The sequence below is a fragment of the Setaria italica genome, chromosome VI (genome assembly GCF_000263155.2).
Source record: "Setaria italica strain Yugu1 chromosome VI, Setaria_italica_v2.0, whole genome shotgun sequence".
NCBI lineage: Eukaryota > Viridiplantae > Streptophyta > Magnoliopsida > Poales > Poaceae > Setaria > Setaria italica.
In genome coordinates, this window is record NC_028455.1 from 35,844,089 (window position 1) to 35,870,842 (window position 26,754).

The 26,754-nt window shown below is 47.9% G+C and overlaps 4 protein-coding genes across 4 annotated transcripts; 3 read left to right on the top strand and 1 right to left on the bottom strand.

Moving 5' to 3' along the window:
* Positions 1-3,527: 3,527 nt before the first annotated feature.
* Positions 3,528-4,794, top strand: LOC101761018 (protein ALP1-like). The gene is made up of 2 exons (XM_022827815.1): positions 3,528-4,266; positions 4,349-4,794. Exons 1-2 carry the CDS (start codon positions 3,528-3,530, stop codon positions 4,792-4,794), a joined length of 1,185 nt encoding a protein of 394 aa, XP_022683550.1.
* Positions 4,795-8,642: 3,848 nt separating this feature from the next.
* On the top strand, positions 8,643-10,577 carry LOC101762220 (inorganic phosphate transporter 1-6). The gene has a single exon (XM_004974195.2). It carries the CDS (start codon positions 8,643-8,645, stop codon positions 10,266-10,268), a length of 1,626 nt encoding a protein of 541 aa, XP_004974252.1. The 3' UTR covers positions 10,269-10,577.
* Positions 10,578-16,630: 6,053 nt separating this feature from the next.
* LOC101762620 (ABC transporter B family member 1) lies at positions 16,631-22,652 on the top strand. Its single transcript, XM_004974196.4, has 3 exons — positions 16,631-18,352; positions 18,723-18,952; positions 20,025-22,652. Exons 1-3 carry the CDS (start codon positions 16,858-16,860, stop codon positions 22,365-22,367), a joined length of 4,068 nt encoding a protein of 1,355 aa, XP_004974253.1. The 5' UTR covers positions 16,631-16,857; the 3' UTR covers positions 22,368-22,652.
* A 2,132-nt stretch (positions 22,653-24,784) lies between these two features.
* LOC101763030 (zinc finger protein 593 homolog) lies at positions 24,785-26,572 on the bottom strand. Its single transcript, XM_004974197.4, has 3 exons — positions 26,239-26,572; positions 25,719-25,781; positions 24,785-25,238 (listed from the first exon to the last, which is right to left on the bottom strand). The coding sequence occupies exons 1-3, from the start codon at positions 26,445-26,447 to the stop codon at positions 25,136-25,138; spliced, it is 375 nt and encodes a 124-aa protein (XP_004974254.1). The 5' UTR covers positions 26,448-26,572; the 3' UTR covers positions 24,785-25,135.
* Between the last annotated feature and the right edge of the window lie 182 nt (positions 26,573-26,754).

The following is a 26,754-nucleotide window of genomic DNA, read 5'->3' on the forward strand; positions in this document are numbered from 1 at the left end:
GTTGTTGTTGTAAGGAGTTCTGTAGTTCCGGCCTCCATTATGATTTAATGTGGCCCTAAAGATCTGGCTGGTTTTAGCAGAAATTTTCCAACCATCAACATAAGGAAGAGAATGCATGATTGTTCTATACTGATCTTTTGGAATTTTGAACTTGGCATAGTCATGCAATTCCTTAAAGAGAGAAGGATACGAAGTTGTAGGGACTACCTGCATGAATCGTGAACATTTCACGGGCCCAAAAGTGGTTCCTCATAAGATTGGTGAGGTGGGCGATGTTCAAAGGAACACTATGGTCATAGAGTCCTTCAATGATACGGGAGGCGGAAGAAAAATTCAAGCGAAGGCGAGCTTCCCTATCAGCAATGTTCAAATTTGTCAAAACCTCAATCCCTCTCAACTTCACTTTCCCAGCAGCAGTCAAACGAACATGTTCTTCAGCAAGGGCAGCAAAGCAGCCTCCCTCCAACTCAATCTTCCGTACTTTCTTTATCAGAGAGCGGGCAGCTTTCTTGCTTATCTCCTTCGCAAGTTCATAGCTTGCCAGTGGATCCACCTCACCTGGAAGCAAAAGTTCAGCACCATCCATCGTCTACCAATCAGCTTCAATCACCAACACATTATTAGCCTTGAATTCATCCAAAGACATTGTATCATCAGCGAAAACTGCATGACCTCCAACTGGTTGAAGCAGTACATACCAATCATATGCAATGTACGACTTAGCTGTGAAAAACTAAAAACAGGATTAAATTGATTGAGAGCAAACAATCATTACATATGATCCACAAAGAATTTTTGAACAAAAAAATTATAAAAGATCCAATAGGAATTACCTGGAGGAACTTGAACTTGGGGTTAACCTGAGCTATAGGAAGCACAGATCATACACCAGTCAAGAACAAAAGCTCAATCCATCCTGACAAAAGCTGCAGTCAAGAACCACATCAATCAGAAAGGCATGCACTAGTCAAGAACAGAAGCTGCAGGGCCACAATAATTCATACATTGAAGCACAAGTTACTACTACCATGAATCATAATGAAAAATTATTTTGCAGATTTCAATTCCAAGTAGGAAAAAGGAATAAAGGGACTGAAACAACAAATTCTTATTGAGTTAATAAAATAATTGACTGAGGCAATATCTTCACTGATCCAGCCAGAAACTAATACATGTCACTACACACTACTTGTTACATAATGCTAATTAGGATATCAATGTCCAACAAGCCGTTGGCTTAAATCTCACCCAGCCAACTACATATACCAACTGGACAGAACACACAATTTATAGAAATATGCAAATTAGTTGTGTACCTTTAGGAGCCATTTGAATATCTCAGAACTCTCTAACTTTCTCCTGGACTGCACATAGATAAAGATCATCATGTCAGGTGGAGACATCAATGAGCTTGCACTAAGAGCAGTTTATACTATAGAATAGGAAAAGGCTGGAAGGTAACTATCAAATACTTAAGAGTAGAAGTATATTCAGTTAATCAAACATAGGATATAAGATACACGATATCAGATACTGAAATATTCAGGGATGACTGAAATATTGCAAAAGATTCAGAGATGAAACTGACACACCATTTTTCTGCTATAAGCTGCAATTTTGTCTAGAGATTAGCCAAATTGAAAAATTAGGGAACTAATTTTAAAATCCTCAACATCACCAAAACTAAATCACTCCACAGCACCAAGTACATATGGTGAGCACAGAGCAGCGACAGGATTACATTACGAGGGGGAAGCAAAAGCAAGCAATGATAAGGTAGTGTTGTTACTTGTAAGTGTGTAGGATTAGGATGTCATGAGCGACTGTTTTTTTCATTTGTTTCGCTATTCATCTTTTCTACAAATATTTTTGCAAATAGATAAATCTACAAGTTAAATTTAAAGTACATTTGACAATAGATATAATGATACTCATTTTACTTTAATTAACTAACTTGTTCAATAGATATTCATGGTTAAAGTTAGGTAAAAAGTTAACGGCGTTATATATTTAAGAACGGAGGGAGTATACAGTAGCAGCATTTCATCCTATCCTTTATTTTCTTTCCTTTACCGGTCTCGGATCGGATCGGATCAAAAGGAACCAAGAAAGCTAGAGGCCGCCCAGCAGGGTAAAGGATCGGACACCTGGCTCGATGATCGTAAAAAAAGGGGGATAATTACCATGGTGTTACACTCGTTGTAATTAAATTATATATTCTATAGGCAATGCACATGTCGTTCCATACTGCATGCTCTGCACGAACAAAGCTAGTGTGTTTCTATATAGTGCGCTAGCTAGCTATCTGCAGCCTCGATCATCTTGCCTTCTTTTTTCCAGTTTCTATATTGAATTAGTATCCTGCATGTAACAGTTGTAATTTGAGCTCCCTTAACTGAGTTTGATGTGCATGCGGTTTCTTCCCTCTTGCTCTCATCAGACGACTAATCCAATGCCAATGCAGTGATGATCCACTTAGCATGTGTTTGGTTCCGGGCATTGGATGGGACGGGATGGGACGGTCCATAAATGTCCTAGTGTTTGGTTATGAATCGTAGGGGACAGGGACATCCCGAATCGGGAATATACCCCAAATATGCGGGACAACCCCATCCGGTAAAAACGAGCGGATGGGGTCATCCCGGTTCCTCGTCGCCCGTGCACGTGACCCGCACGTGAAAAACGCTTCACCGCCCACCGCTCCCCTCCTCCCGTCCGCGGAAAAATCCTCCCGTCCCGCGGAAAAAAAACAGTGCCCACTCCTCGAGCGGAAAAAAGCGACGGCGCCGCGCACCGACCATCTGGACGGCGTCCGCAGATCCGGGTCACCGGCCACCGCTCCGGATCCTCCTGGCGGCTCCGACTCCTCCTGGCTGGCACGCGCACTCCGCGGAGGTCTCGTACGCGGCCATACGCGCGGAGGCCTCGTACGCGGCCATACGTGCGGCGGCCGGCCTGGCTTGTGTCGTCACGGTCGGTCAGTTGCCGCTGCCGGGAGCGGGAAGGCCGGGATCTGACGCGGCTGACTTGCTCCGTACTCGTCGCTACGCATAACGCCGGGTAGGTGACGGGCAGCTGTGAGATTTGTTTTGGTGCGACCATATTTATGCCCTCTTGAAACTCATGTTCAGATCCTGCTGTATTGGTAGCAACGATTGTGTTTGGATTTAGCGGAGTCTGCCAAGCAAAATCATGGGTGTGCTAAATATGTGTGCATTTCACAACTCAATTCATATGCAATATCACACAAATCCACCTTGTGCTATGCTCCTTGTATCTTGAAAGTATTATTACTCTCCTCTGTCTTTGTATCTTTTCTTGCTCCCTTACTGGATTATCTTAATTACCACCAATATGAAGCTAGCTTCTGCCATCGCAACCACAATTTCTGAATGAATACATTTGTGCAATAATGTCGGTATTGGTTACAGGTGTGTGTGCAGTAGGATTCAATGTATTTTTGTGATGTGCTGGTAGTGGTTGGTGGTATATATATAGTCCTAAATTCTTTGGTTTTTGTGCTATAGATGGATCAACAAACCAAGGTTGTTACTTGTACTGCTGCTGCATATATGTTGTTGTCAATGATGGCTATGGTTATTATTGAGTCTAGAAAACGTAAGCGAGCTGCAAGGAGAGAAGGTATTACTTATGGACCTATCGATGAAAGAGATAGGATGAGACTTGAATATCTAAACAACAAAATTTGGAAGGATGATATAGTTTGTGTAAACATGCTAAGACTCAATAGAGCCAAGTTCTTTCGATTTTGCAACCTATTCAGGGATCGTGGTTTGCTCGAAGATACCATCCATTGTTCTGTTGAGCAGCAAGTGGCAATGTTTCTAAATACTGTGGGGCACAACCTTAGGAACAGATTGGTTGGGACTAATTTTGATAGATCTGGAGAAACGGTCAGCCGTTATTTTAACAAGGTTCTTCGTGCTGTTGGTGAGCTACGAGGGGAATTAATTAGGCCACCGTCATTGGAAACTCCTACCAAAATTCTAGAAAACCACAGATGGGATCCTTACTTTAAGGATTGTATTGGAGCCATCGATGGTACACATGTAAGAGCCTCTGTTCCTAAGGATATGGAGTTATCCTTTCGTGGTAGGAAGTCATATGCCTCTCAAAATGTAATGGCTGCCGTAGATTTTGATCTCCGGTTCACCTATGTATTAGCTGGTTGGGAGGGGACAGCACATGATGCACTAGTATTACGAGATGCTTTGGAGCGTGAGAATGGACTTCGAGTGCCACAAGGTAATACACTAATAGCATATCAAATTCTCCATATGAATCGTTGATATAATAGAAATATGATCAAATTTCCATCACATTTTAGGGAAATTCTACCTAGTTGATGCCGGATATGGAGCAAAACCAGGATTCTTGCCCCCTTTTCGTGGTGTTCGTTACCACTTGAATGAGTGGAGGAATAATCCTGTACAAAATGAGAAGGAGCTATTCAACCTTAGGCACTCATCTCTTCGTATCACAGTAGAGCGTGCATTTGGGTGTCTAAAGAGAAGATTCAAAATTCTAGATGATGCCACTCCTTTCTTTCCTTTCCCGACTCAAGTAGATATTGTTGTTGCTTGCTGCATCATTCACAATTGGGTCATACAAGATGGAATTGATGAGTTCTTCATGGAAGAAAATAATTTGCCAAGTTATAACCATGCTACAACATACAGTGGACAAGCAAGTGAGCATACCGAGATGGTTAATTTTAGGCAAAGCATTGCTGATCAGATGTGGGCAGACCGTCAAAACAACAATATTAATTAGTACCCACTAGTTTGTTGATGTATTTCAGTTTCGCAAGTATTTTTCTTATTTTATTTGTGCTGTATGGACATATTGTTGCTATATTTCAGTTGTACGGACATGATAATATTTTTCATATTGATTATTGAGGAGGATGGAGTTGGGTATAGTGTACTGACTTCTATAGTGTACTGGTTTGTGACTTCTTGTTTTCAAAGAAAAAAACATTCAGAAGTGTTGTGATTGTGCTGTGCTTGGTGGTTCCTGTTTATTAGCTCTTAGTTCTTCTTTGCAGCTTATTGTGATTGTGCTGTGCTTGGTGGTTAGTTTTTGTTATGTCAAAAAACTGTATGGCAAAAAATTGGACCAGAAGTGTTGTGCTTGCTAGCTGCATTTTAATTGATCTTTACATTTTTAAGGTGCTGTAAAATGTAAAATTTCAGAGGTTACTGCTGCATGCTTGTTATTGTCATTTGCATTATCAAATCTTAAGGATGTGTGATAAGCTTATTTACAATTGTATACCGTATATCGGTTGCTTTTCTACTATATATCGTGAAGCTTTTACTTTTGACGTGTATTGCTAAATTGCTTGCCACTTATAATTTTTCTGATGCTCCAGAGAATATAGCTATGCTAACTGAAATGTACCACATGTGGCTTTGGTTATTTCAGGATTACGTACCACCAGCATCCTTCTCATGTGGCTATTGTTTATTGTGCAGTTGTAGTTCTCCTACTGATCTTGTTTCTTTTTTCATGATCTTTTTTATTGTGCCCTGGAATCATGGAAATATATGCAGTGAGCCAAGTGGTTTGTGCTGATTTGGATAGTATCATTCATGTGGGCTCTTTTGCATGAACAGATTGCAGTAAAAAGGCTCAAGAGTTGGACAACCATGTCGAGGGACTGACATACGATACTTGCTGTTTTTTTTGTTCATGGCAGGCAATGGACGGCCATGTCGAGGGACTTGGGAGAGGTACTAGTGTGGCTGCCTGGACAGCGCCAATGTCCACTTTCATGCTAAAAAATCTTGCCAATGTGGTTGCTAGTGGTGTTAAAACAGGAAAGGGCTTCAAAAAGATCTATTTTAATGCATGTGCTAGAGCTGTCAATGAAAAATTCAACACTACACTCAATGGTGAGCAGATTAAGAATCATCTAAAGACATGGCAAAGAAAGTGGGCCAAGATAACAAGACTCAAGAGCTTGAGTGCATCTGGATTTGATGAAGATAACTACATCATCACCCTTGACGAGGAGCACTACAATGGCCATGTGCACGTAATCTAGTTTCTATCGTTTTGTGGTCTTGTTCTTATCATATTTTTCGTACTTATTTCTATTGCATTATAGGATCACAAGGCTGATGCTGAGTATTTAAACAAGCCTCTTGAGAACTATGCTGAGATGGAAACAATCTTTGGGAAGGATATGGCTACAGGCAAGTTTGCAAAGGATTCAAGTGCTCCTCTTGGTACAGAAGATGATGACACTGAAGATGGAGCTGCAAATGGTACAGGAGATGATCCTAGCAGTGCTTTTGAGGAAGGGGCAACATCTAATGCAAGACCTAACAAGAGGGCCAAGATTGTTGAAAGTGAAGAGGATGGACTGATTGGTGCGTTCAACAAAGTTGGTGACAAGCTTGCCATGGCTATAATGCAGGTTGCTAAATCAAACAATGAGCTGCCAGAAGATCTCTTTGCTAAAGTGAATAGCCTTTCAGTTTCAGGCTTTAATGATCTTCAGATATCCACGTACTATGCTCATCTGGTGGCCAATCCTCTCACTGGTAAAGCTTTCTATGGCTTGCCATTTGAGCACCAGTTACATTGGATGGCTATGTTTGTTAGTGAGAGGTTCCCTGGACAGTATGGTGCTTTTGGAACATACAACTAGTGATAGTGGTAAAGCTTTCTTTTGCTAATTAGGCCATGTTTGTTACACCTGATAGTTGTAACATCTCTTTTGTCACATTTCTTTTGCTAACTGTGGCCTATCTTGTATGCCTTGAACTTTCTATTTTGTGTAAGGTATGAATTTGATGTAATGGAAGTATGGTAAATACCATCTGTATATGAATGTCATTTGATGGTAAATGAATTATATATGATTCAAACTATATATATTGTGTAACCAAAAAATTGAAAGTTGTATTTATATCAAAAGGAAAGCTGCAATTATTGTTAGAAAGAAGGTACGAGAGGTAGGAGGTGAGGTAGGAGGTAATGTCACCGTATTTGTGCGGGAGGTTATCATAACCATTTGTCCCTCGATCCAAACAGAAAACGGGATCGTCCCATCCCACGTTTATCCCTCAAATCAAACAAAAAATAGGGACGCCCCTGTCCCTCTAACCAAACATGAAATAGTATCATCTCATCCCAGAAAACTGAAACGGGATCATCCCGTTCTACATTGTCTCTCATCCAAACGCATACTTAGTGGTCACTGTTTTCCTTGGGATTTTTTGGACTTGGGACGGACAAAGAAGCTAGCTAGCGTCTCTGTCGGTCCAATTAGTTGTTGGACTTCACCCACAAAAACTGGCCAAACTGGAACTACAGCCCACCAGAGTCCGATAACTTCAGCCCATACAGTTACCTGTTTGCCGTTCTTCTTCTTCTTCTTCTTAATTAGATAGATAGAAATGGTACATGGAAGAACTGGGGAAGCAGGACTGCACTCGTAGTTGAGCGAGCAAGATCCCTGTGACGGATAAATGCATCTTTTTAATTAGAAGGAACAAATAATGTAAATTGACTATTACTATGATTAATTGGGAATAAGCAGGCTTTAGTTTTATTATTATTCAAAGAAAGGAAAAGAAAAACTTGGTACCACCAGCTAATGACAATTTGACTAGTACAGTACTAGTGATCAAAATTCAACATATTCTTGGGAGCAATAACAATGCAGAATATTTAAGCACAATCAACTCCTGGGAAAATGATGAGGCGAGAATAATCATCTGTATCGGCATTATATATATATTGCTGAAAAGAAAAGATACAATACAACGGGGGAGCTAGCTAGCTAGGTAAAAGCAAGGGACAATTTGAGAAAAATATGGGAGAATGAACGTGGCGTCTCGATGAAGTGGCCGCTGGAGGGCAGCACCTTGTGAGGACACAAACTAAAGAAGCATGCATGGCAACAACGACATCAGCTGACCTCCCATGTAATGTAACCCTGATGAGCATGTATATTAATTCTCTCCTACCACTTTATTTGATTTGACCGGCCACGCACCTTAATTACATTTCTATATTACTTTATAATATACCATCATTATTGACAGTGCACTACCTTTTAGTATTATACTGCTAGCTAATGCGACCTCTAGAATGCTTTGCTCAGAGCTCGATCATTCCATTCCATTTCTCATCTCTTTTTTATTTTCTTCTACTAGTGATATGCTGGTAGTGGCATCCTCCGTTCCAAATTGTAAGACATTTTAACCTTTCTAGGTTCGTAATTTTTACTATGCACCTGCATGCTCGTTCGCTTAATAATGCTTACTTTCGATCCCGAGATTGAATTTTGATTCCATCAAAGGGTCGTTGGAGCAGGCACCCGAACTTGCATAGAATACCCACTATATATGTTGATGATCGAAATTACTTGGGTGCCACGTCACACTGGTGTTAGACTTTTTTTGTCTTGCAATGTTTAACGATCCTCGCTCTCTGGAATCAGAACCTGCATATATGAATTGTCCATGGCGTGGGGCCCACCGACCACCAACGACGACGGTCAAACGGGCTTCCGTCCGTCGAATATTCGGCCGTGGCGCCATGGAGATCCTTGGTTGGCGGCGTATAAATATAGCGGCCGCCCCAGAGCAACCAACCAGGCAAGCATGGCTGGCGGCGACCTGCAGGTGCTGAGCGCGCTCGACGCCGCCAAGACGCAATGGTACCACTTCACGGCCATCGTGGTCGCGGGGATGGGCTTCTTCACCGACGCCTACGACCTCTTCTGCATCTCCCTCGTCACCAAGCTCCTCGGCCGCATCTACTACCGCGTCGACGGCTCCCCGGCCCCCGGCACCCTCCCGCCGCACGTCTCCGCCGCCGTCAACGGCGTCGCATTCGTCGGCACCCTCTCAGGGCAGCTCTTCTTCGGCTGGCTGGGCGACAAGCTCGGCCGTAAGAAGGTCTATGGCATGACGCTCATGCTCATGGTCCTCTGCTCCGTCGCGTCGGGGCTCTCCTTCGGCCACACGCCGGCCTCCGTCATGGCCACGCTCTGCTTCTTCCGCTTCTGGCTGGGGTTCGGCATCGGCGGCGACTACCCGCTCTCCGCAACCATCATGTCCGAGTACGCCAACAAGAAGACGCGGGGGGCCTTCATCGCCGCCGTCTTCGCCATGCAGGGCTTCGGCATCATGGCCGGCGGCCTCGTGGCCATCGTCGTGTCCGCCGCGTTCAAGGTCCGCTTCCCGGCGCCGGCGTACGCCGCCGACCCCGCCGCCTCGACGCCGCCGCAGGCCGACTACGTGTGGCGGATCATCCTGATGCTGGGCGCGATGCCGGCGGCGCTCACCTACTACTGGCGCACCAAGATGCCCGAGACGGCGCGGTACACGGCGCTGGTGGCCAGGAACGCCAAGCAGGCGGCCGCCGACATGTCCAAGGTGCTGCAGGTGGAGATCATGTCTGCCTCTGGCGCTGCCGCTGCAGATGAGGATCAGCAGGCCGCCGGCAATGCAAATGACGACGACCACAAACAGAAGCAGAAGGAGAAGCAGTTCGGGTTGTTCTCGGGTGAGTTCGTGCGGCGTCACGGTCTCCACCTCCTGGGCACGTCGGCGACGTGGTTCCTGCTGGACATCGCCTTCTACTCGCAGAACCTGTTCCAGAAGGACATCTTCGCGGCGGTGGGGTGGATCCCCAGGGCGGCGACCATGAGCGCGCTGGAGGAGCTCTTCCGCATCGCCCGGGCGCAGTCGCTGATCGCGCTGTGCGGCACGGTGCCGGGCTACTGGTTCACGGTGGCGCTGATCGACGTGGTGGGGCGCTTCAAGATCCAGATGATGGGCTTCTTCTTCATGACGGTGTTCATGCTGGGGATGGCCTTCCCGTACCAGCACTGGACGAGCAACCACGTCGCCGGCTTCGTCGTCATGTACGGCTTCACCTTCTTCTTCGCCAACTTCGGGCCCAACGCCACCACCTTCATCGTGCCCGCGGAGATCTTCCCGGCGAGGCTGCGGTCGACGTGCCACGGCGTCTCGGCGGCGTCGGGGAAGCTGGGCGCCATCGTGGGCTCCTTCGGGTTCCTGTACCTGGCGCAGAGCAAGGACCCGGCCAAGACGGAGCACGGGTACCCGGCGGGCATCGGCGTGCGCAACGCGCTGTTCCTCCTCGCCGGCTGCAACGCCCTGGGCCTGCTCTTCACGTTGCTGGTGCCCGAGTCCAAGGGCAAGTCGCTGGAGGAGATGTCCGGCGACAACGACCGCGACAACCGCACCGTCCCCGTGTAGCCGGTTATTAATGGTGACGTGGCTTGCATGGCAGGGACGAGCCCCTTCGATCAGGCCGAGGTTGTTGAAGTCGTCGTTTGTCATTGTTCTCGTTTTCAGTTGATCCATCGATATGATCCACGTAGCTTTCCGCTTAAAAGCACGTGCTCCTAAATAATCAGAGGCGCCAGCAATGTGGTGATGTGATGTAAGGGCATGTTCAACAGTTTAGACGGCTGCCGTCTACAGGTCACATGCTTTGTTAACCAAGAATGCTAAATTAAGTCTGGTGAGTGTAAGGTATTGTAGTGCTCCTACAGCACTTCTATATCGTGTGCTGTCCTCCAAATTCAACGGATCTCCTTCATGCTTCAAAAGCTTCTCGCTGGTAGACAATGGAGTCGAGGATGGTTTGCAATTTACCATACAAGCTTGTTTTAAACCATAGATAGCTTTATCCAACTTGCACACAAGATGCAAAGCTCCCTTGCTTTCAAAAACTGGAGGTTGTCTCATATACACCTCTTCTTCCATAACACCATGAAGAAACACGTTCTATACATCTAACTGTTTAAGGCACCATCTATTGAAATATGCAATGCATACTTGGAATATTCTAAAAGATTGTGGAGATCTTAAAAGACTAACTTTGCCATGTATAAGGATAAGATCATAACAAGGTAAGAAGGTTCTACAAAATTGGAGAGAATGTATGAGCCATAGTTGCCATGGTTCATGGTGAAGTGTAGAATACTCTAAAACTAGATATTTTAGCATGGTAGAAATATAAGAAACTAGATAAGGATGAGGAGGGTTCTAGAGTTAGGATATCTTGTATGGAAGAGTGTGGAAGTTGCCACATGGTAACACCACAATGATCATGAACACCTATAAATAGCGATGCTCCCCTCACTCCTAGCCATACCATGGCATAAGAGGTATCAAGTAGGAGATTGCAAGGTAGCCATGTAGTGTAGTGGTACCATGGTAGGATATACACATAAAGAGTGTGCAAGTGAGTCTTGTATCAAATTGAGTCCATGTTCTCTTAGATTTAGTTAGTTTATTTTCTTAGGGTGTGATTGGATGCCTGGGTTTGGTGTAGCCTGACTTAGATCTAAACCAAGCAAAGCAATTCATGCAAAAAGAATAAGCAAACAACATATAGAATAACCATTATAATGTTTATTTGTGATAATTTGAAACCTATTGTTTCAAACATTTATATTATGCATGGTTTAATAATTACTTTTCTATAAAGTTGAAGTAGTGGTCCTCTAAGTTCCATCCTTCGGTGTGTGAGGTTCCTTCTTCGGGTGCTGGGCCTTTAGTTCCACCCGCCGTAAGGTCTTCTCGTATGTCTATTGGTGTTGAAGCTGAAAAGATGCAGGAGGAGGAGGCTGCTTGTGGGATGGAGATAGTCATTGTTGATCAGAATAAGGAGTTTTTTGAGAGCAAGAAGGGAGGCAAAGAGTTGTTGAAGTTTCTAAGTGAAATGGATGAAGTGTTAAAGACAACCGTTTCCTTAGTCAAGAAGCATAAAGAGCATCTGGACGATCTTTGTTTGTTGCATAGTACTATTTTGGATGAGTCATGCTCTAGCTGTGGTTCTTCTCATATGGGGTTTCCTTTAGATTCTCGAGATGACATCTGCAAGTTGACACTCCGGTCAGACTCTCGCAGGAAGATCGTTATTCCCTATCCGTATCGTTGCAAGACTTGACTACTGCTCAAAGGTTGATTTTCCAGCGCCTTGGTGATAGGCTTTTGAAGAGGTTGATGAAATATATATCTCCTTTTGTTATCCAAAATAGCCGGCCTGACGTACCTCTTGCCAAGGCTATTGCTTTGAAGAGGAAGATTGCTGCTGATGATTTTTTGAAAGAGTAATTTTTATTCTCTCTGTTTCCTTTTAGTAATTTATTATGGCTATGTCTGATTTCATTTTTTTGTTTTGCAATCTATGTTGTAATTGTCTATTTTTTTGCCGTTCCATTATCTTCATTTGCAATTGTTGTAGTTTTTATGTTGCAAATGTACTACTCTATTTGTTGCATTTGCAATGTGTTGTCCCTCAATTTACTTTGCAGTGTTTGATTTTTTTTGTTTCATTGTTTTTTTGGCAGTACAATCTTGATTGAGTTTGCTCTTTACGTTTCCCTTACTGGTGCGGACCTGCTTACCAGCTTTGCTGATGAAGCTGAAGGGGAGATTATGGTTGTTGACTTTTTGGTCCACTATTTAAGGCACGATGATATTGTTCATAAGGTGGATTCTGTCGGCTACAGAATTTTCCTCACTACTAATTTCTTTGTGAGTTATTTTTTGTATTTTGGTTTTTTTCCATATGTAATTTTTTTATTTTTTTCTGGTAAATCATTGTACTCTTGTCGCTTAATTTATTTTTTCATTCTTTTTTTTAGGATGCTGTGTCAGAGTGTTAAAGAATTTTAGATGATAATTCATCTTTGACGCCTGAGTTTGTTAATGTGTGTGATGTTCTCAGATCTCAGATTGTTAACTATGATCTATCCAAAGCAAAACTGGTTGGCACTCTCCTACACACTCTTAATTTTTTGTTCAGTTCTCTAGCAATCCACGATGTTTCAATCTTTGTTCCAATCAGGGATGGTTCTCACTATTTTGTCTACTGTTGTTTTTTTTTGCAGATCTTTGTTCCAATCAGGGATGGTCGTCACTATTTCCTCTACTGCTTCAACTTCTTGCACCGCCGCGTAGATGTTCTTGATTCTGATGACTACTTGATTAGCTGTATTGACCAATTTGAACGCCACGAGGCTGCTTTTGCCAAGATCCCTATCATTGATGCTGCATTCCAGCAACTTTCGAACTGTAAACTTTTTCGAGTTCATAATTGGAAGAAGCCTTTCGTCCAAGTAACTAAGCAGGCACTCCCTAACGATTGTATGTTCTTTATGTGGAAGTACATGGAGTACTATGATGGGGAGAAGCTAGTTAAAGATATCAACCCGGTGAGTTTCTTTTCTTCCTCTTTTTCGTTCTGTTTTTATTTTTGCATTTTTTTCAGGTTGTTTTGTTACCTGTCATGTGTATTAACTTTTCAAATTCATCTGTTCTTTTTTTTTCTTTGGTGTTGTAGTTCAGGGGTCGATTTACAGGTGCGAGCTGATGCACTACCTAATGTTCCAACCGCTCAATGGTGCTGAGCTTCCTGACTGTCTTGATGTATTTAGAGTTGGTGGACGTCGTATTGAATGGGACAGTGGTAGTAGTCAGTAGATAATTTCATGTTGTTTTGTTTTTAACATCGACCAAATCGGGCAGCCCACGGCCTGCGCCAGGCCTAATTCGTTTCCTCGAGGCCCAAATTGTTGACCCATGTCAGCAAAAAGGTCCGACGCTGATGGGCTAAAATTTTTGCATGGTTGTCCGTGTGATGGGCTTCTGGCACTTTCACATGGTTTGTCCGCATGTAATTGGGCCGTTGTGGGCTTTACAGTTATATGCTTTATACAGTTTTCGAGTTATATGCTTTATACAGTTTTCGGAAGTTATATAGGACAGGAAATCATATCCATCTAGCTTTTGATTTAGAGAAAGACCTATCTGCAGCATTCAAACAATTATATTAGCTAGGTTCCATACTCTTTAGGTGATGAGTGTTTCACTTAGAGGTGAGAAACACAAATGTGTCACTTGAATCACTTTCCAGGGACACAAGGCTGTATGGAGAACATAAGAAGGCATCAGAAATTGTAAAATAGGTTGCCTAGGCTGTATGGAGAACATAAGGATGTCTCCGGAGAGCGGGCCGGTGGGAGGCGAGGACGCCGGTGCAGGTGCGATCGGAGAGCTTGAGCAGTTGAGCGGGAGGTGGAGGGCTGAGGAAGAAGACTGGATCAGAAGAATCGGGAGGGAGGAAGAATGGCCAGGAGGACTGCGGGAAGCACCAACCATCCCTGCCTGCTGCTGCCTGGCTGACACTTGGAAATTCCTTTGTCGTTGTGGGCTTCTCTTCTCCTCAGCCCAGCAGCTAAAAAGGAAGGAAGGGCTTTTTTTTTTTCTTTTTTGATTCAGAGTCCATGCATTTTCAGTAGTCAGTAGCAGTGAGCAACAGACCATTTCGAGGCGCTGCTTCTCCGTCAGTACATTATACTCCCCCAATTATTAGGCAATGCAGAAGATGCATGCATGCACGCTGGTACTGGAAAAGGGCCAATTAAAAGTTGTGCACAGATAGTACCTTTAGCTTTGGCGAGAAGAAAGGTAGGCAGCAGGTGGTGCTCTGCAGAATTAACAAGCTAATTAAGGATGGCAACAAGGTGTAAGTAACCTGCAAACAATCAACGACAAGTGTGCAGTACATGAAAAGTGCAGTGCAGTTGAGCTTTATTTTTACTAACCTCTTACACTAATAATAAGTATCTACGGAGGATGCACGAGAAAGACAAAGGCAGACAGCTAAAAAGAAATGTAAGTGAAGGAAGGGAAGCGAGTGAGGCGGCTCACATGCCAACCATGCCCTTGTTCACTTGGGGAATTTGGGAGGTGCCAAATTACTGTAGCAACACTGTAGCGTTTCGTTTGTATTTGTGAATTATTGTCCAAATATTGACTAATTAGTCTCAAAAGATTCGTCTCGCAAAGTACAACAAAATTGTGCAATTAGTTTTTGATTTCGTCTACATTTAGTACTCCATACATGTACCGCAAGTTTGATGTGATGGGGAATCTTCTTTTTGCATAGTGCAAAAGTTGGGAGTTTGGTGGGAAGTGAACAAGGGCCAAATGCAAAAGTTGAGTGAGTGGGCTCTAGCTAGTGCCCATCGTCTCGATCATCAATCAGATATTAACAAGAAACTATAAGTTTCAGTTAGTGCATGCTCTTGTTATATAGGAGTACTATACTAATGAAGCTGCAGGTCAACACATGATGAGGATCCATCTAGTATGATCAGCAGTTGAGAATAATATATACTATACTATCAAGCATATTATTATATTAATTGCGCGCACATCTCAGCAGTTAATTTGAGCTGGCAGACTATATTAATTAGCACCGGAAATCAATCTGTCGCGTGATTCATGGACCTTTCAGTTCATCACCTGCTAAGATGTATTTGTTCTAGTCCAAAGCTGGCCAGGAGTTAAGTCATGTACTAACTCTCGAGATGGATTTAATTTTCAATTTATTCACAAGAATTTGCCAGGTAATTAAGCCACCAATATAATATAATGCCTCCAACCAGCAGCTACGACAGGACGTACAGTAGTAGATGCAAATAAGCTAGCTAAAGGAGATCGAGCAAGATAGAAAAGCATATCGATCCAGTTGATTAATCATAATCATGATTATCTCAGTTGCTAATTAAGATATGCGGATGGATGCATGATATATGATCACTTATTAGCTGCTAGGGGGACGTTAAAAGTTGCATGATTCATCGTCGTACAATGCAAGCAAGCGGCAACCACGCACGATCGATCGATCTCCTGCATCAACCCACGAGTAGTAGTAGTAGCTACATAATGCATGCAAGGACATGCCCCATCATGCTTAGCAAATGCTAATTATATATAAAGCTAGCTACTGCTGCTCCCCTAACAAATGAAGCATGCAACTCTGTCGTCTATAACAACCGGAAGATCATCAAAAAGGTTAATTACTGGTTCGTCAAATCACTTTTATTTGGTGCAGATGATTTTGGAACCTTTCGTATGTAGTTAGAGAGTTCTCGGTGAAATGTTTTCATACTGATGCCCTTAATTTAAACAAAATAATGAGAAATTAGATGCCTCGGAAAAAAGGAAACAGCTCTAGCAGTCTGGTCCATGGGAGTCAGCCAGTCTTGGTTACAGAGCAGGCATGTCTTGGCATCCACATTATATTGACCAAGACGAAGATGCTCTGCACTGCATGACTGCATGTGAGCATGATGTGAAGGCGACGACTCAAATGAAGAATCGAGTTTCATCGACGACCGATGCAATGGCTTGTGCGTTCTGGCTTGGAGGAGAAGGGTCGTCGTCGTAATCTGCTGCCTGCACTGTCTCTGTCTGTCGGAGCACCACCTTTCCTTGTTTTCTTGCTGTTCATATCTTGTGCCGGCCGGTCAAAGGCTCCCATGTCACCAGTCTCAAACTGATAAACTAATGTAATCGAGGAGCTGCCAAGTAAAAAATGTTAGCACATTTCTTTTCTTTTTCTAGAAAAAAATGTTTTTTTTGAAATATTCTAGAAAAATTTTAGTGGTACTACAAGGAGGAGTATAGCATGGAATGGAATGGAGCTCGCGGCAGCAGTGCTGATGAAGAAGAAGTAGGTAGGGCCGGCGTTGGTGGGGTGTGGCTGCCTGTGGTTTGTGGTAGCGCAGTGCTGAGCCTGAGAGCTCTCCAATCCCAAGCAAGCAGGCCTCCGCATTATTATAAGAAGAGGACAGAGAGGCGAGAGGGAGGGAGGGATCATCCACTCCAGAGACGCCATTCCAAATCCCCATCTCCTTCCCTGGCCGGGCCCCGGCGTCACACAACACTCCTCTGCAGCTTGTGCTTTGCTCTCTGCTCTGCCTGCCAATCGAGTTCCAGGTGGATTGGTTTGGATTGGAGGTCTCCTCCATCCCCAATCCCCATGTCCAGCAGCAGCGCCGCCGCCGACCCGGACGAGATCAGGGCGCGCGTCGTCGTCCTCGGCGCCCCCCATGCCGACGCCGCCGACGAGTGGGCGCGCCCGGAGCTCGAGGCCTTCCACCTCCCGTCCCCCGCCGCGGCCGCCTTCCTAGAAGCACCACCGCAACAACACCCGGAGACAGAATCCGCCCCTGCTCCACCTCCAGCTCCAGCTCCAGAGCAATCCCCTGCTCCACCTCCACCTCCCAATGCCGCCGCCAGGGCGTCCAGCAGTGGCAATGACGACGCAAAGAAGGCCACCCCGCCCGCCGCCCTGCGCGACCTCTTCCGCTTCGCCGACGGCCTCGACTGCGTCCTCATGCTCGTCGGCACCCTCGGCGCCCTCGTCCACGGCTGCTCGCTCCCCGTCTTCCTCCGCTTCTTCGCCGACCTCGTCGACTCCTTCGGCTCCCACGCCGACGACCCGGACACCATGGTCCGCCTCGTCGTCAAGTACGCATTCTACTTCCTCGTCGTGGGGGCAGCCATCTGGGCATCCTCCTGGGCCGAGATCTCCTGCTGGATGTGGACCGGCGAGCGCCAGACCACCCGGATGCGCATCCGCTACCTCGACGCCGCCCTCCGCCAGGACGTCTCCTTCTTCGACACCGACGTCCGCGCCTCCGACGTCATCTACGCCATCAACGCCGACGCCGTCCTCGTCCAGGACGCCATCAGCGAGAAGCTCGGAAACCTCATCCACTACATGGCCACCTTCGTCGCCGGATTCGTCGTCGGATTCACCGCAGCGTGGCAGCTCGCGCTCGTCACGCTCGCCGTCGTCCCGCTCATCGCCGTCATCGGGGGCCTCAGCGCCGCCGCGCTCTCCAAGCTCTCCGCAAGGAGCCAGGACGCGCTCTCCGGCGCCAGCGCCATCGCCGAGCAGGCGCTGGCGCAGATACGGATCGTGCAGGCCTTCGTCGGCGAGGACCGCGCCATGCGGGCATACTCGGCGGCGCTGGCCGTCGCGCAGAAGATCGGATACCGGAGCGGCGTCGCCAAGGGGCTCGGCCTCGGAGGCACCTACTTCACCGTCTTCTGCTGCTACGGGCTGCTGCTCTGGTACGGGGGCCACCTGGTGCGCGCCCACCGCACCAACGGAGGGCTCGCCATCGCCACCATGTTCTCCGTCATGATCGGGGGCATCGCCCTGGGGCAGTCGGCGCCCAGCATGGCCGCCTTCGCCAAGGCGCGCGTCGCGGCGGCCAAGATCTTCCGCATCATCGACCACAAGCCGGGGATCTCGCGGGACGGCCAGGTTGAGCTGGAATCCGTCACGGGGCGGGTGGAGATGCGGGGCGTCGACTTCGCGTACCCGACGCGGCCGGACGTGCCCATCCTGCGCGCCTTCTCGCTCACCGTGCCCGCCGGAAAGACCATCGCGCTGGTCGGCAGCTCCGGCTCCGGGAAGAGCACCGTCGTCTCGCTCATCGAGAGGTTCTACGACCCCAGCGCAGGTACCTACCTACTGTTGGTTACATTCTCTTCTTCGATCTTCACAGTAATCAGCCATTTCAGTTGCCAATCGGCCATCAGTAATCAGCATTGCCCATTGCTGGGTGGTGCAAGCAAGCAGTGCGAACAGAGCCGAAAGTGAAGTGAATGCTTGGATTGGAGCAGAGCTTGCCGGCCTCATGGGCTGCTTCCGTCAAGCAAGCATCCTCTTGTTCAGTCACAGTCATAGTCATAGCAATACATCATAGCTATACACTCCTAGTAGGTGGCTAGTAGGCAAAAAGTCTAGTAGAAAACAAACTATTGCCTGCCAAGAATCCAAGATGCTGCTACTGTGACCGATAATGGCTGAGAGAGTGATGGGAATTGCAGGGCAGATCCTGCTCGACGGGCATGATCTCAAGAGCCTGAAGCTCCGGTGGCTCCGCCAGCAGATGGGCCTGGTGAGTCAGGAGCCGACGCTGTTCGCGACGAGCATCAAGGAGAACCTGCTGCTGGGGCGGGAGAGCGAGACCGCCACGCAGGCAGAGATGGAGGAGGCCGCCAGGGTGGCCAACGCCCACTCCTTCATCATCAAGCTCCCACAAGGCTACGACACGCAGGTAAACTATAAACATGGTTGCTTTCAGCTGCATCCTTTTTCTCCACCATGCCATCATGCATCTACTAGCATCATATCGTTTTGTTCCTGTTCATTCATGCGTCGCGCTCGTGCCTGCCTAGCTAGCTCTCGGATGCTACTGGTTGGACAGATCACTGCTCGTGCTTGTTAGGCAGCAGCAGCAGCAGCACATGAGCAGCATGGGCCATGGGGTCGGGTCCATCACACCACTCACCACACTTGTTGGGAGGGAGGGGCAGTTGTTAGGAGGCTGTTGCTATCAGATTTGCTGTTCCTGTTGCCGGGTTACCTGCAAGTAACATGCCAAGATTCTTTGCCATGACAATCTTTTTTTCTTCACTAGCACCAGCTGCTGATTGCAGAGAGACTGAAAAAAAGAAGTAGTAGCAATTTTCACTAGTGCAATCTTCTAACAGCTAGACTGAAAGAAGAGCACTGACATCATGCTCTGGGTTAGAAAGAAGTAGAACTCCCAGTAGGAATCCAAATGTAAAGCAGACCAAATTCCAAGTTGGCATTTTGTCAGGAATGTCAAGTAGATTTTGATCCCAAGAATGAAGAATCAATCTCCCTGTCTGTCTGTCCTGCCTGCTCTTACTATACTCCTAGAGTCCTAGTCCTAGCAGTAGGCAAGAGGCATCTTCCTCTCCTTGTCATGAGAAAGAAAGAAAGAAAGAAAGAAAGAAAGAGAGTGTCAGGCTCAGGCCCATGCTGACATGCTGCTTAGTATTTTACTGTCAATGGCCGGCAGGCAGTCTCTTTGTTAGTTAATCACATCTCATCTGGGAAAGGGATTAATCAAATCAAATCAAATCAAATCAGAGCTAGTAATATAGTACCAGTACCATGAACATGGTAGACTGCTTTCATGCTTTCTTTGATTCCACACTAAGCAAGGCAAGGCAAGGCATGGTCAAACAATTCATTTCAGTTTGCTACCATTATTATATTAGTATATACTCTTGATGAGTCCTGAGAGAGATGATGCATGAGATGGCAGTCAAAGAAAGCTGTTTGCGTTGACTTTGGGTAGTACGGTGCAATGCCTGCAGGTCGGCGATCGCGGTCTCCAGCTCTCCGGCGGCCAGAAGCAGCGCATCGCCATCGCCCGCGCCATGCTCAAGAACCCGGCGATCCTTCTGCTGGACGAGGCGACGAGCGCGCTGGACTCGGAGTCGGAGAAGCTGGTGCAGGAGGCACTGGACCGGTTCATGATCGGGCGCACCACCCTGGTGATCGCCCACCGCCTCTCCACCATCCGTAAGGCCGACCTGGTGGCGGTGCTGCAGGGCGGCGCCGTGTCGGAGATGGGCACGCACGACGAGCTCATGGCCAAGGGGGAGCAAGGCACCTACGCCAAGCTGATCCGCATGCAGGAGCAGGCGCACGAGGCGGCGCTGGTGAACGCCCGCCGGAGCAGCGCCAGGCCGTCGAGCGCCCGCAACTCGGTGAGCTCCCCGATCATGACGCGCAACTCCTCCTACGGCCGCTCCCCCTACTCGCGCCGCCTCTCCGACTTCTCCACCGCCGACTTCACCCTCTCCATCGCCCACCACCACGACTCGTCGTCCAAGCAGATGGCCTTCCGCGCCGGGGCCAGCTCCTTCCTCCGGCTGGCCAGGATGAACTCGCCCGAGTGGGGCTACGCGCTCCTGGGATCCCTGGGCTCCATGGTGTGCGGCTCCTTCAGCGCCATCTTCGCCTACGTGCTCAGCGCCGTGCTCAGCGTGTACTACGCCGCCGACCCGCGCTACATGGAGCGCCAGATCGCCAAGTACTGCTACCTGCTCATCGGCATGTCGTCGGCGGCGCTGGTGTTCAACACGGTGCAGCACGTGTTCTGGGACGCCGTCGGCGAGAACCTGACAAAGCGCGTGCGCGAGAAGATGTTCGCCGCCGTGCTCCGCAACGAGATGGCCTGGTTCGACGCCGACGAGAACGCGAGCGCGCGCGTCGCCGCCCGGCTGGCGCTGGACGCCCAGAACGTGCGGTCCGCCATCGGGGACCGCATCTCGGTAATCGTGCAGAACTCGGCGCTGCTGCTGGTGGCGTGCACGGCGGGGTTCGTCCTGCAGTGGCGCCTCGCGCTGGTGCTCCTCGCCGTGTTCCCGCTCGTGGTGGGCGCCACCGTGCTGCAGAAGATGTTCATGAAGGGCTTCTCGGGGGACCTGGAGGCGGCGCACGCCCGGGCCACGCAGATCGCCGGCGAAGCCGTGGCGAACCTGCGCACGGTGGCGGCCTTCAACGCGGAGCGCAAGATCACGGGGCTCTTCGAGTCCAACCTGCGGGGCCCGCTGCGGCGGTGCGTGTGGAAGGGGCAGATCGCCGGCATCGGCTACGGCGTGGCGCAGTTCCTGCTCTACGCGTCGTACGCGCTGGGGCTGTGGTACGCGGCGTGGCTGGTTAAGCACGGCGTGTCCGACTTCTCGCGCACCATCCGCGTGTTCATGGTGCTCATGGTCTCCGCCAACGGCGCCGCCGAGACACTGACGCTGGCGCCGGACTTCGTCAAGGGCGGGCGCGCCATGCGCTCCTTGTTCGAGACCATCGACCGCAAGACGGAGGTGGAGCCCGACGACGTGGACGCGGCGCCCGTGCCCGACCGGCCCCGCGGCGAGGTGGAGCTCAGGCACGTGGACTTCGCGTACCCGACGCGGCCGGACGTGCAGGTGCTCCGGGACCTCAGCCTCCGGGCGCGCGCGGGGAAGACGCTGGCGCTGGTGGGGCCGAGCGGGTGCGGCAAGAGCTCCGTGCTGGCGCTGGTGCTGCGCTTCTACGAGCCGAGCTCCGGGAGGGTGCTCCTGGACGGCAAGGACGTGCGCAAGTACAACCTACGGGCGCTGCGGCGGGTGGTGGCGGTGGTGCCGCAGGAGCCCTTCCTGTTCGCGGCGAGCATCCACGACAACATCGCGTACGGGCGCGAGGAGGGCGCGACGGAGGCGGAGGTGGTGGAGGCGGCGGCCCAGGCGAACGCGCACAAGTTCATCTCGGCGCTGCCGGAGGGGTACCGGACGCAGGTGGGGGAGCGCGGGGTGCAGCTCTCCGGCGGGCAGCGGCAGCGGATCGCCATCGCGCGCGCGCTCCTGAAGAAGGCGCCCATCATGCTGCTGGACGAGGCCACCAGCGCGCTCGACGCCGAGTCCGAGCGGTGCGTGCAGGAGGCGCTCGACCGCGCCGGGGCGGGGCGCACCACCATCGTCGTCGCGCACCGGCTGGCCACCGTGCGCGGCGCACACAGCATCGCCGTCATCGACGACGGCAAGGTGGTGGAGCAGGGATCGCACTCCCACCTGCTCAAGCACCACCCCGACGGATGCTACGCGCGCATGCTGCAGCTGCAGAGGCTCACGACCGGTGCTGCACCTGGAGCTGGACCCTCCTCGTCGGCTTCCTAGTTTCTTTCATTTTGTAAACCTTGCTCTTCTTCTTACTGATTAATATATTAAAAAAAAAGAGAAAAGCAGTACAAATAAAACTTACGAGGAGTACCAAGAAATGAAAAGAAGAGCGAACGAGAAACAAAAGACGATTACAGTGAGTTGAGCCAAGATTGCATAGCAGGGACAAGGTTAGGTTTAGCTCTCAAAGAACGAGGGAGAATTCAGAAATGAATCTTCCTTTGCAGGCATTCACTGAGGGACCAATGTCATTGAAGATCCAGTCATTCCTTATGGTCCAAATGCTCCATGTCATAAGTACGATGATTTCCATGAAGAACGGAACTCCCGGATGCTGTTTTATCCTAGAAAAGATTTGAAGAACAGGTCTTGTGGTTACCACCTGAGATGCCAATGGATTCCCAACATGTTGGATTCCCAACATGCTTTTGCAAAATTGCACCGTAAGAAAAGATGTGCAGCAGTTTCAGGCCTCTGTAGGATGCACATGTCACAAGTGTATGATTACAGAACCATTCTTTTTCGCCTCAAGAGGTCATCTTTGAGTAACAAACAAAAGAAGACCTTATGTTCCATTTGGTGTTTGGATCTCCAAGCCAATTATAGGCTGGATGGGTGCTTGTGTGCCCAATCATTGATTTGTATACTTTGGATGCTGAGAAGTTAGCATTCCCCCAAATGTAGCTGTTGGTTGTTAGGAGGTGTTTGGAACTTGGGCTCAAGTTTAGACCGGGTCACATCGGATGTTTGGATGCCAATTTGGATGATTAAATATAGGCTAATGATAAAAATAATTATATAAATGAGGACTAATTCACTATTAAGCCTAATTAGTTCATGATTAGCATGATTAGTCAGGAAGGTAGCATTCTTCTTCTTTTTTTTATTGGTACTGCTTGCTGGGACGGAAATGTACTACTAGTACAACAGAAAGCAGCAGCAGGACCTTATTGTATACAGTAACTTACTATATACCAGAGATGGGAAATTAAAGGCACTACTATGTTAGGACATGCGCATTTCCCACTGAACAAAAGAAATTGCAAGCTCCATTGGTTCGGTTGTCTCTCCTCTGCAGAGAATCCTTGGGTAGCAGCAGCCAGCAGCTGAACTTGCGCTAGCATTTCAACCAAACTGCATCCAAACACGAGAAGACTGCAATTGCGTATGACCTGGCAAACGCAACAGTGGTTTCAGGCGACCGAATGTGAACAAGAAGACTCAGGGCAGGCAGGGTTGCAGGAAATCAGGGCCGAGAGGAGAGCCCCAGCGATTGACTTGGTAGTGTCGCGTCACATGGGCAAGGAAATGGCAAATGGATAGAAGAACAGGAACATGGTAGGCGCGCGTGACTTGTACTCCAACTCCACTACTCGTCTCGTCTACTCCATTTCATTCATTCATCCAGTGCCAGTAGCAGTAGTGGGATAGATCGAGCATGGGACTGAGGAAACTGGGACACCCTACCAATTCCACCTTTTCATCAGCACAAAAAATCCACATGATTGTGTGCCCCAACAGCAACACAGGCACTGCTGCTACCAGCATATGGCTGAATGAGGAATTGGCCCATCCATCCCTCCTGGATGAAATCTACAGCAGGAAGCCTCCCAAACACTCCCCAGTGCCAAATCTGAGCCAGCCTAAGGGGGTGTTTGGATACGAGGTGTTAAACTTTAACAGTGTCACATCGGATGTTCGGATGCTAATTAGGAGAACTAAACATGAGCTAATTATAAAACTAATTGCAGAACCCTGTGCTAATTTGCGAGACGAATCTATTAAACCTAATTAATCCATCATTAGCAAATGGTTACTGTAGCACCACATTATCAAATCATGAACTAATTAGGTTTAATAGATTCGTCTCGCGAATTACACTCCATCTGTGCATTTAGTTTTGTAATTAACCTATGTTTAATACTTCTAATTAGCATCCAAACATCTGATGTGACAGGTGTTAAATTTTAACACCTTATTGCCAAACAGCCCTTAAGCCTATCCTCTCATCAACCCCATGTCCAGAGTCGACAAGAGATGAGAGAGCCATCTGGCATTCCAACAATTTTCTGGGCCATGTAACATATGTCAAAGAAAGAAAGAAAGGCAAATCAAAGCCTTTTGATTGCAACAGCAGGTAGCAGTAGCTTTCAGGGAATAGCAAGTTGCATAGGGCGCGCAGTGCTGAGATCTCAAACAACAGGCAAAGGGAATACCCATAGACATGGACAGCCGTTGCTTGAGATCAAAGAAAGATTCCCATCCCTTCCGGACATGCTCCTGCTACTCAAACCATCATTTCATTTGGTCCACTTCAACCCTCAGGAAATAGCCAGATCTAGATGCATCCAGTGGTGAAGGCAAAACATATAGATCTAAGAAATCTGCAGAGAATGGAAGCTGACAAGTGCTGCTGTCCTGGCAGATCTGTCTTCATGGTACCATTCATCCATCACACATGGAACAGCCAAGGTTACCTAACTAGTAAAACCTACCACTACCAGTGTGCCTCAACATCCCCTGGCACCTTGCCTTCATCAAACCGCACAGCCTGTAAAGCCAACTCTATATCATAGTGCTAGCAGAAAACACACAATCTGCAGCCAAATGGTACAAGACATTATCATCACCAACGTTGATAGGTAACTGATTCATGATACAGGCATTGACCCCTGAACTCCATTAGCTACTGAGCCAAGCAAACTTCAGATGTATGACAGCAAGAAAAACATGGAACAACTACTAACAAGAGGTCCCTTGTTCCTTCACATGGACATGAGCTTCAGGCCATTGTCAGGCATTCCCATTCCAGCAGCAAGGTCCGCGTCAAGTTGCGTGTGTGGGGCCGGCCCAGACATTACCTTCACCCTGCAACAATACAGAGGTCATCAGTAGATACAGAAGACGCCACAGTTCATCAAATTATGCCACCCAGGAACCCTTCCTACATCAGATATTTCACATGCTTGGCCAGTGGAAAGATATCATACTGACAATCTTAGGTCATTATCACAGGACCCAAGACTTATTTAGCTACCATGAAATGTACACCAACAAACAGAAAAGTCTCAACTCTAAATAACTGGTTTAAATGCAGCTAGTTGTATTACAGTGTTCTAACAGATTGATTGCATTGCCCTGACCTAGCAATTCAAACTAATTGATCCTTCAACATCACATCTAACAAGCATAACTCACAAGTTTGTCCATCACACTGGCAGCATAAATCAAATGCTTTCGTTTAATTGGGTAGCCTATGCAAGGCTAGCATGTGTTCAAGCAACATTTGCATCTGTACCATCTCTGAATACTGGTTACAACATCATAAAGAAGAAGCAAAAGAATCACCTTTTCTTGTGGCGCTTTGAGCGGTAGTGCTCATCCTTCACGCTCTCGCTTGCAAAGTAACGGCTGCAGCCAAAACCATAACATATGTTATGTTATAGCACTTTTGCAAGAGGATTGCAGCTTATCACAGGCATAGTAATGCCAACAATCAAATCTAAATTCCTTGCAACAGTTGCTAATCTATCCAAATTGATTCAAGGTATCAACTACCACAAAAATTCAACCAACCATCCGAACTACCCAGAGATCACCAATGGTTCACCGTTTAGTCTACACTGACATCAAACTCAACGTTTTATTGCGTCTATACAATATAAACAAAGGGCGGTTGGGTGCAAATCAGCAGCAGCAGCATATAAATTGCACGCGTACAATTAATTTCAAAGGAATGAACCCCAGCAAAGTGAAATTTCCCTACTGTTTTGTTTCTATCGATACAACAAGGCAAGAGGATGCCTCACGAACAGTTATGAGAGAGGGGAGAAGAGACAGCAGATCGGTTGAAGGGGGAAAAGCATACTCGCAGTGGAGGCAGTAGAACTGTCCCATGCCGGGGAGGTCTTCGTCGACGGGGAGCTCCTTGGCTTCGGCGTCCTTCCCGTGGTCGGCCAGCTTGACGAGCTCCTCGTAGACGGCATCGTCGGCCTTGAGGAGGAACTTGCCACGGCGAGCCGTCTTGTGCGAGAGGCGGCGCTTCTTGACCTTGCGGTGCGGGCACTTGCCTCCCATCTCAAGAAGATCTGCGGCGGCGGCGGCGGCGGCGGCGGCGGCTAGGGTTTACGGTTGGCAGCAGCCGAAGATGCGTCAGGAAGGAAGAAGAGGATGGGAGGGAGGACGACGGGCGGGCCAAGCAAGCAAGCAGCAGAGGTTTTATTCGTTTATCTAGGCCCATTGGGCCAAACTTGGAATCCCGGGCTTCCCGAGCCCAGCAGCAAAAGAAGTCCAGTAGTGCATTTTCCACGAAACAAAATCTCTGTCATCCCAACATCAGCTCCAAAGCAATTCCATCAACTCACCGAGGAAGGCGGAGAGAAAT

What these genes read in the sequence shown, in the direction of transcription:
- LOC101762220 (XM_004974195.2), top strand. Translation starts at nt 8,643, where the DNA reads ATGGCTGGCGGCGACCTGCAGGTGCTGAGCGCGCTCGACGCCGCCAAG.
- LOC101761018 (XM_022827815.1), top strand. Translation starts at nt 3,528, where the DNA reads ATGGATCAACAAACCAAGGTTGTTACTTGTACTGCTGCTGCATATATG. An exon ending in TGGACTTCGAGTGCCACAAG is followed by an intron (nt 4,267 to 4,348) that starts GTAATACACTAA and finishes ATCACATTTTAG; the next exon opens with GGAAATTCTACCTAGTTGAT.
- LOC101762620 (XM_004974196.4), top strand. Translation starts at nt 16,858, where the DNA reads ATGTCCAGCAGCAGCGCCGCCGCCGACCCGGACGAGATCAGGGCGCGC. An exon ending in GTTCTACGACCCCAGCGCAG is followed by an intron (nt 18,353 to 18,722) that starts GTACCTACCTAC and finishes TGGGAATTGCAG; the next exon opens with GGCAGATCCTGCTCGACGGG. An exon ending in CACAAGGCTACGACACGCAG is followed by an intron (nt 18,953 to 20,024) that starts GTAAACTATAAA and finishes CAATGCCTGCAG; the next exon opens with GTCGGCGATCGCGGTCTCCA.
- LOC101763030 (XM_004974197.4), bottom strand. Translation starts at nt 26,447, where the DNA reads ATGGGAGGCAAGTGCCCGCACCGCAAGGTCAAGAAGCGCCGCCTCTCG. An exon ending in TTCTACTGCCTCCACTGCGA is followed by an intron (nt 25,782 to 26,238) that starts GTATGCTTTTCC and finishes TTTTGGCTGCAG; the next exon opens with CCGTTACTTTGCAAGCGAGA. An exon ending in TCAAAGCGCCACAAGAAAAG is followed by an intron (nt 25,239 to 25,718) that starts GTGATTCTTTTG and finishes GTATTGTTGCAG; the next exon opens with GGTGAAGGTAATGTCTGGGC.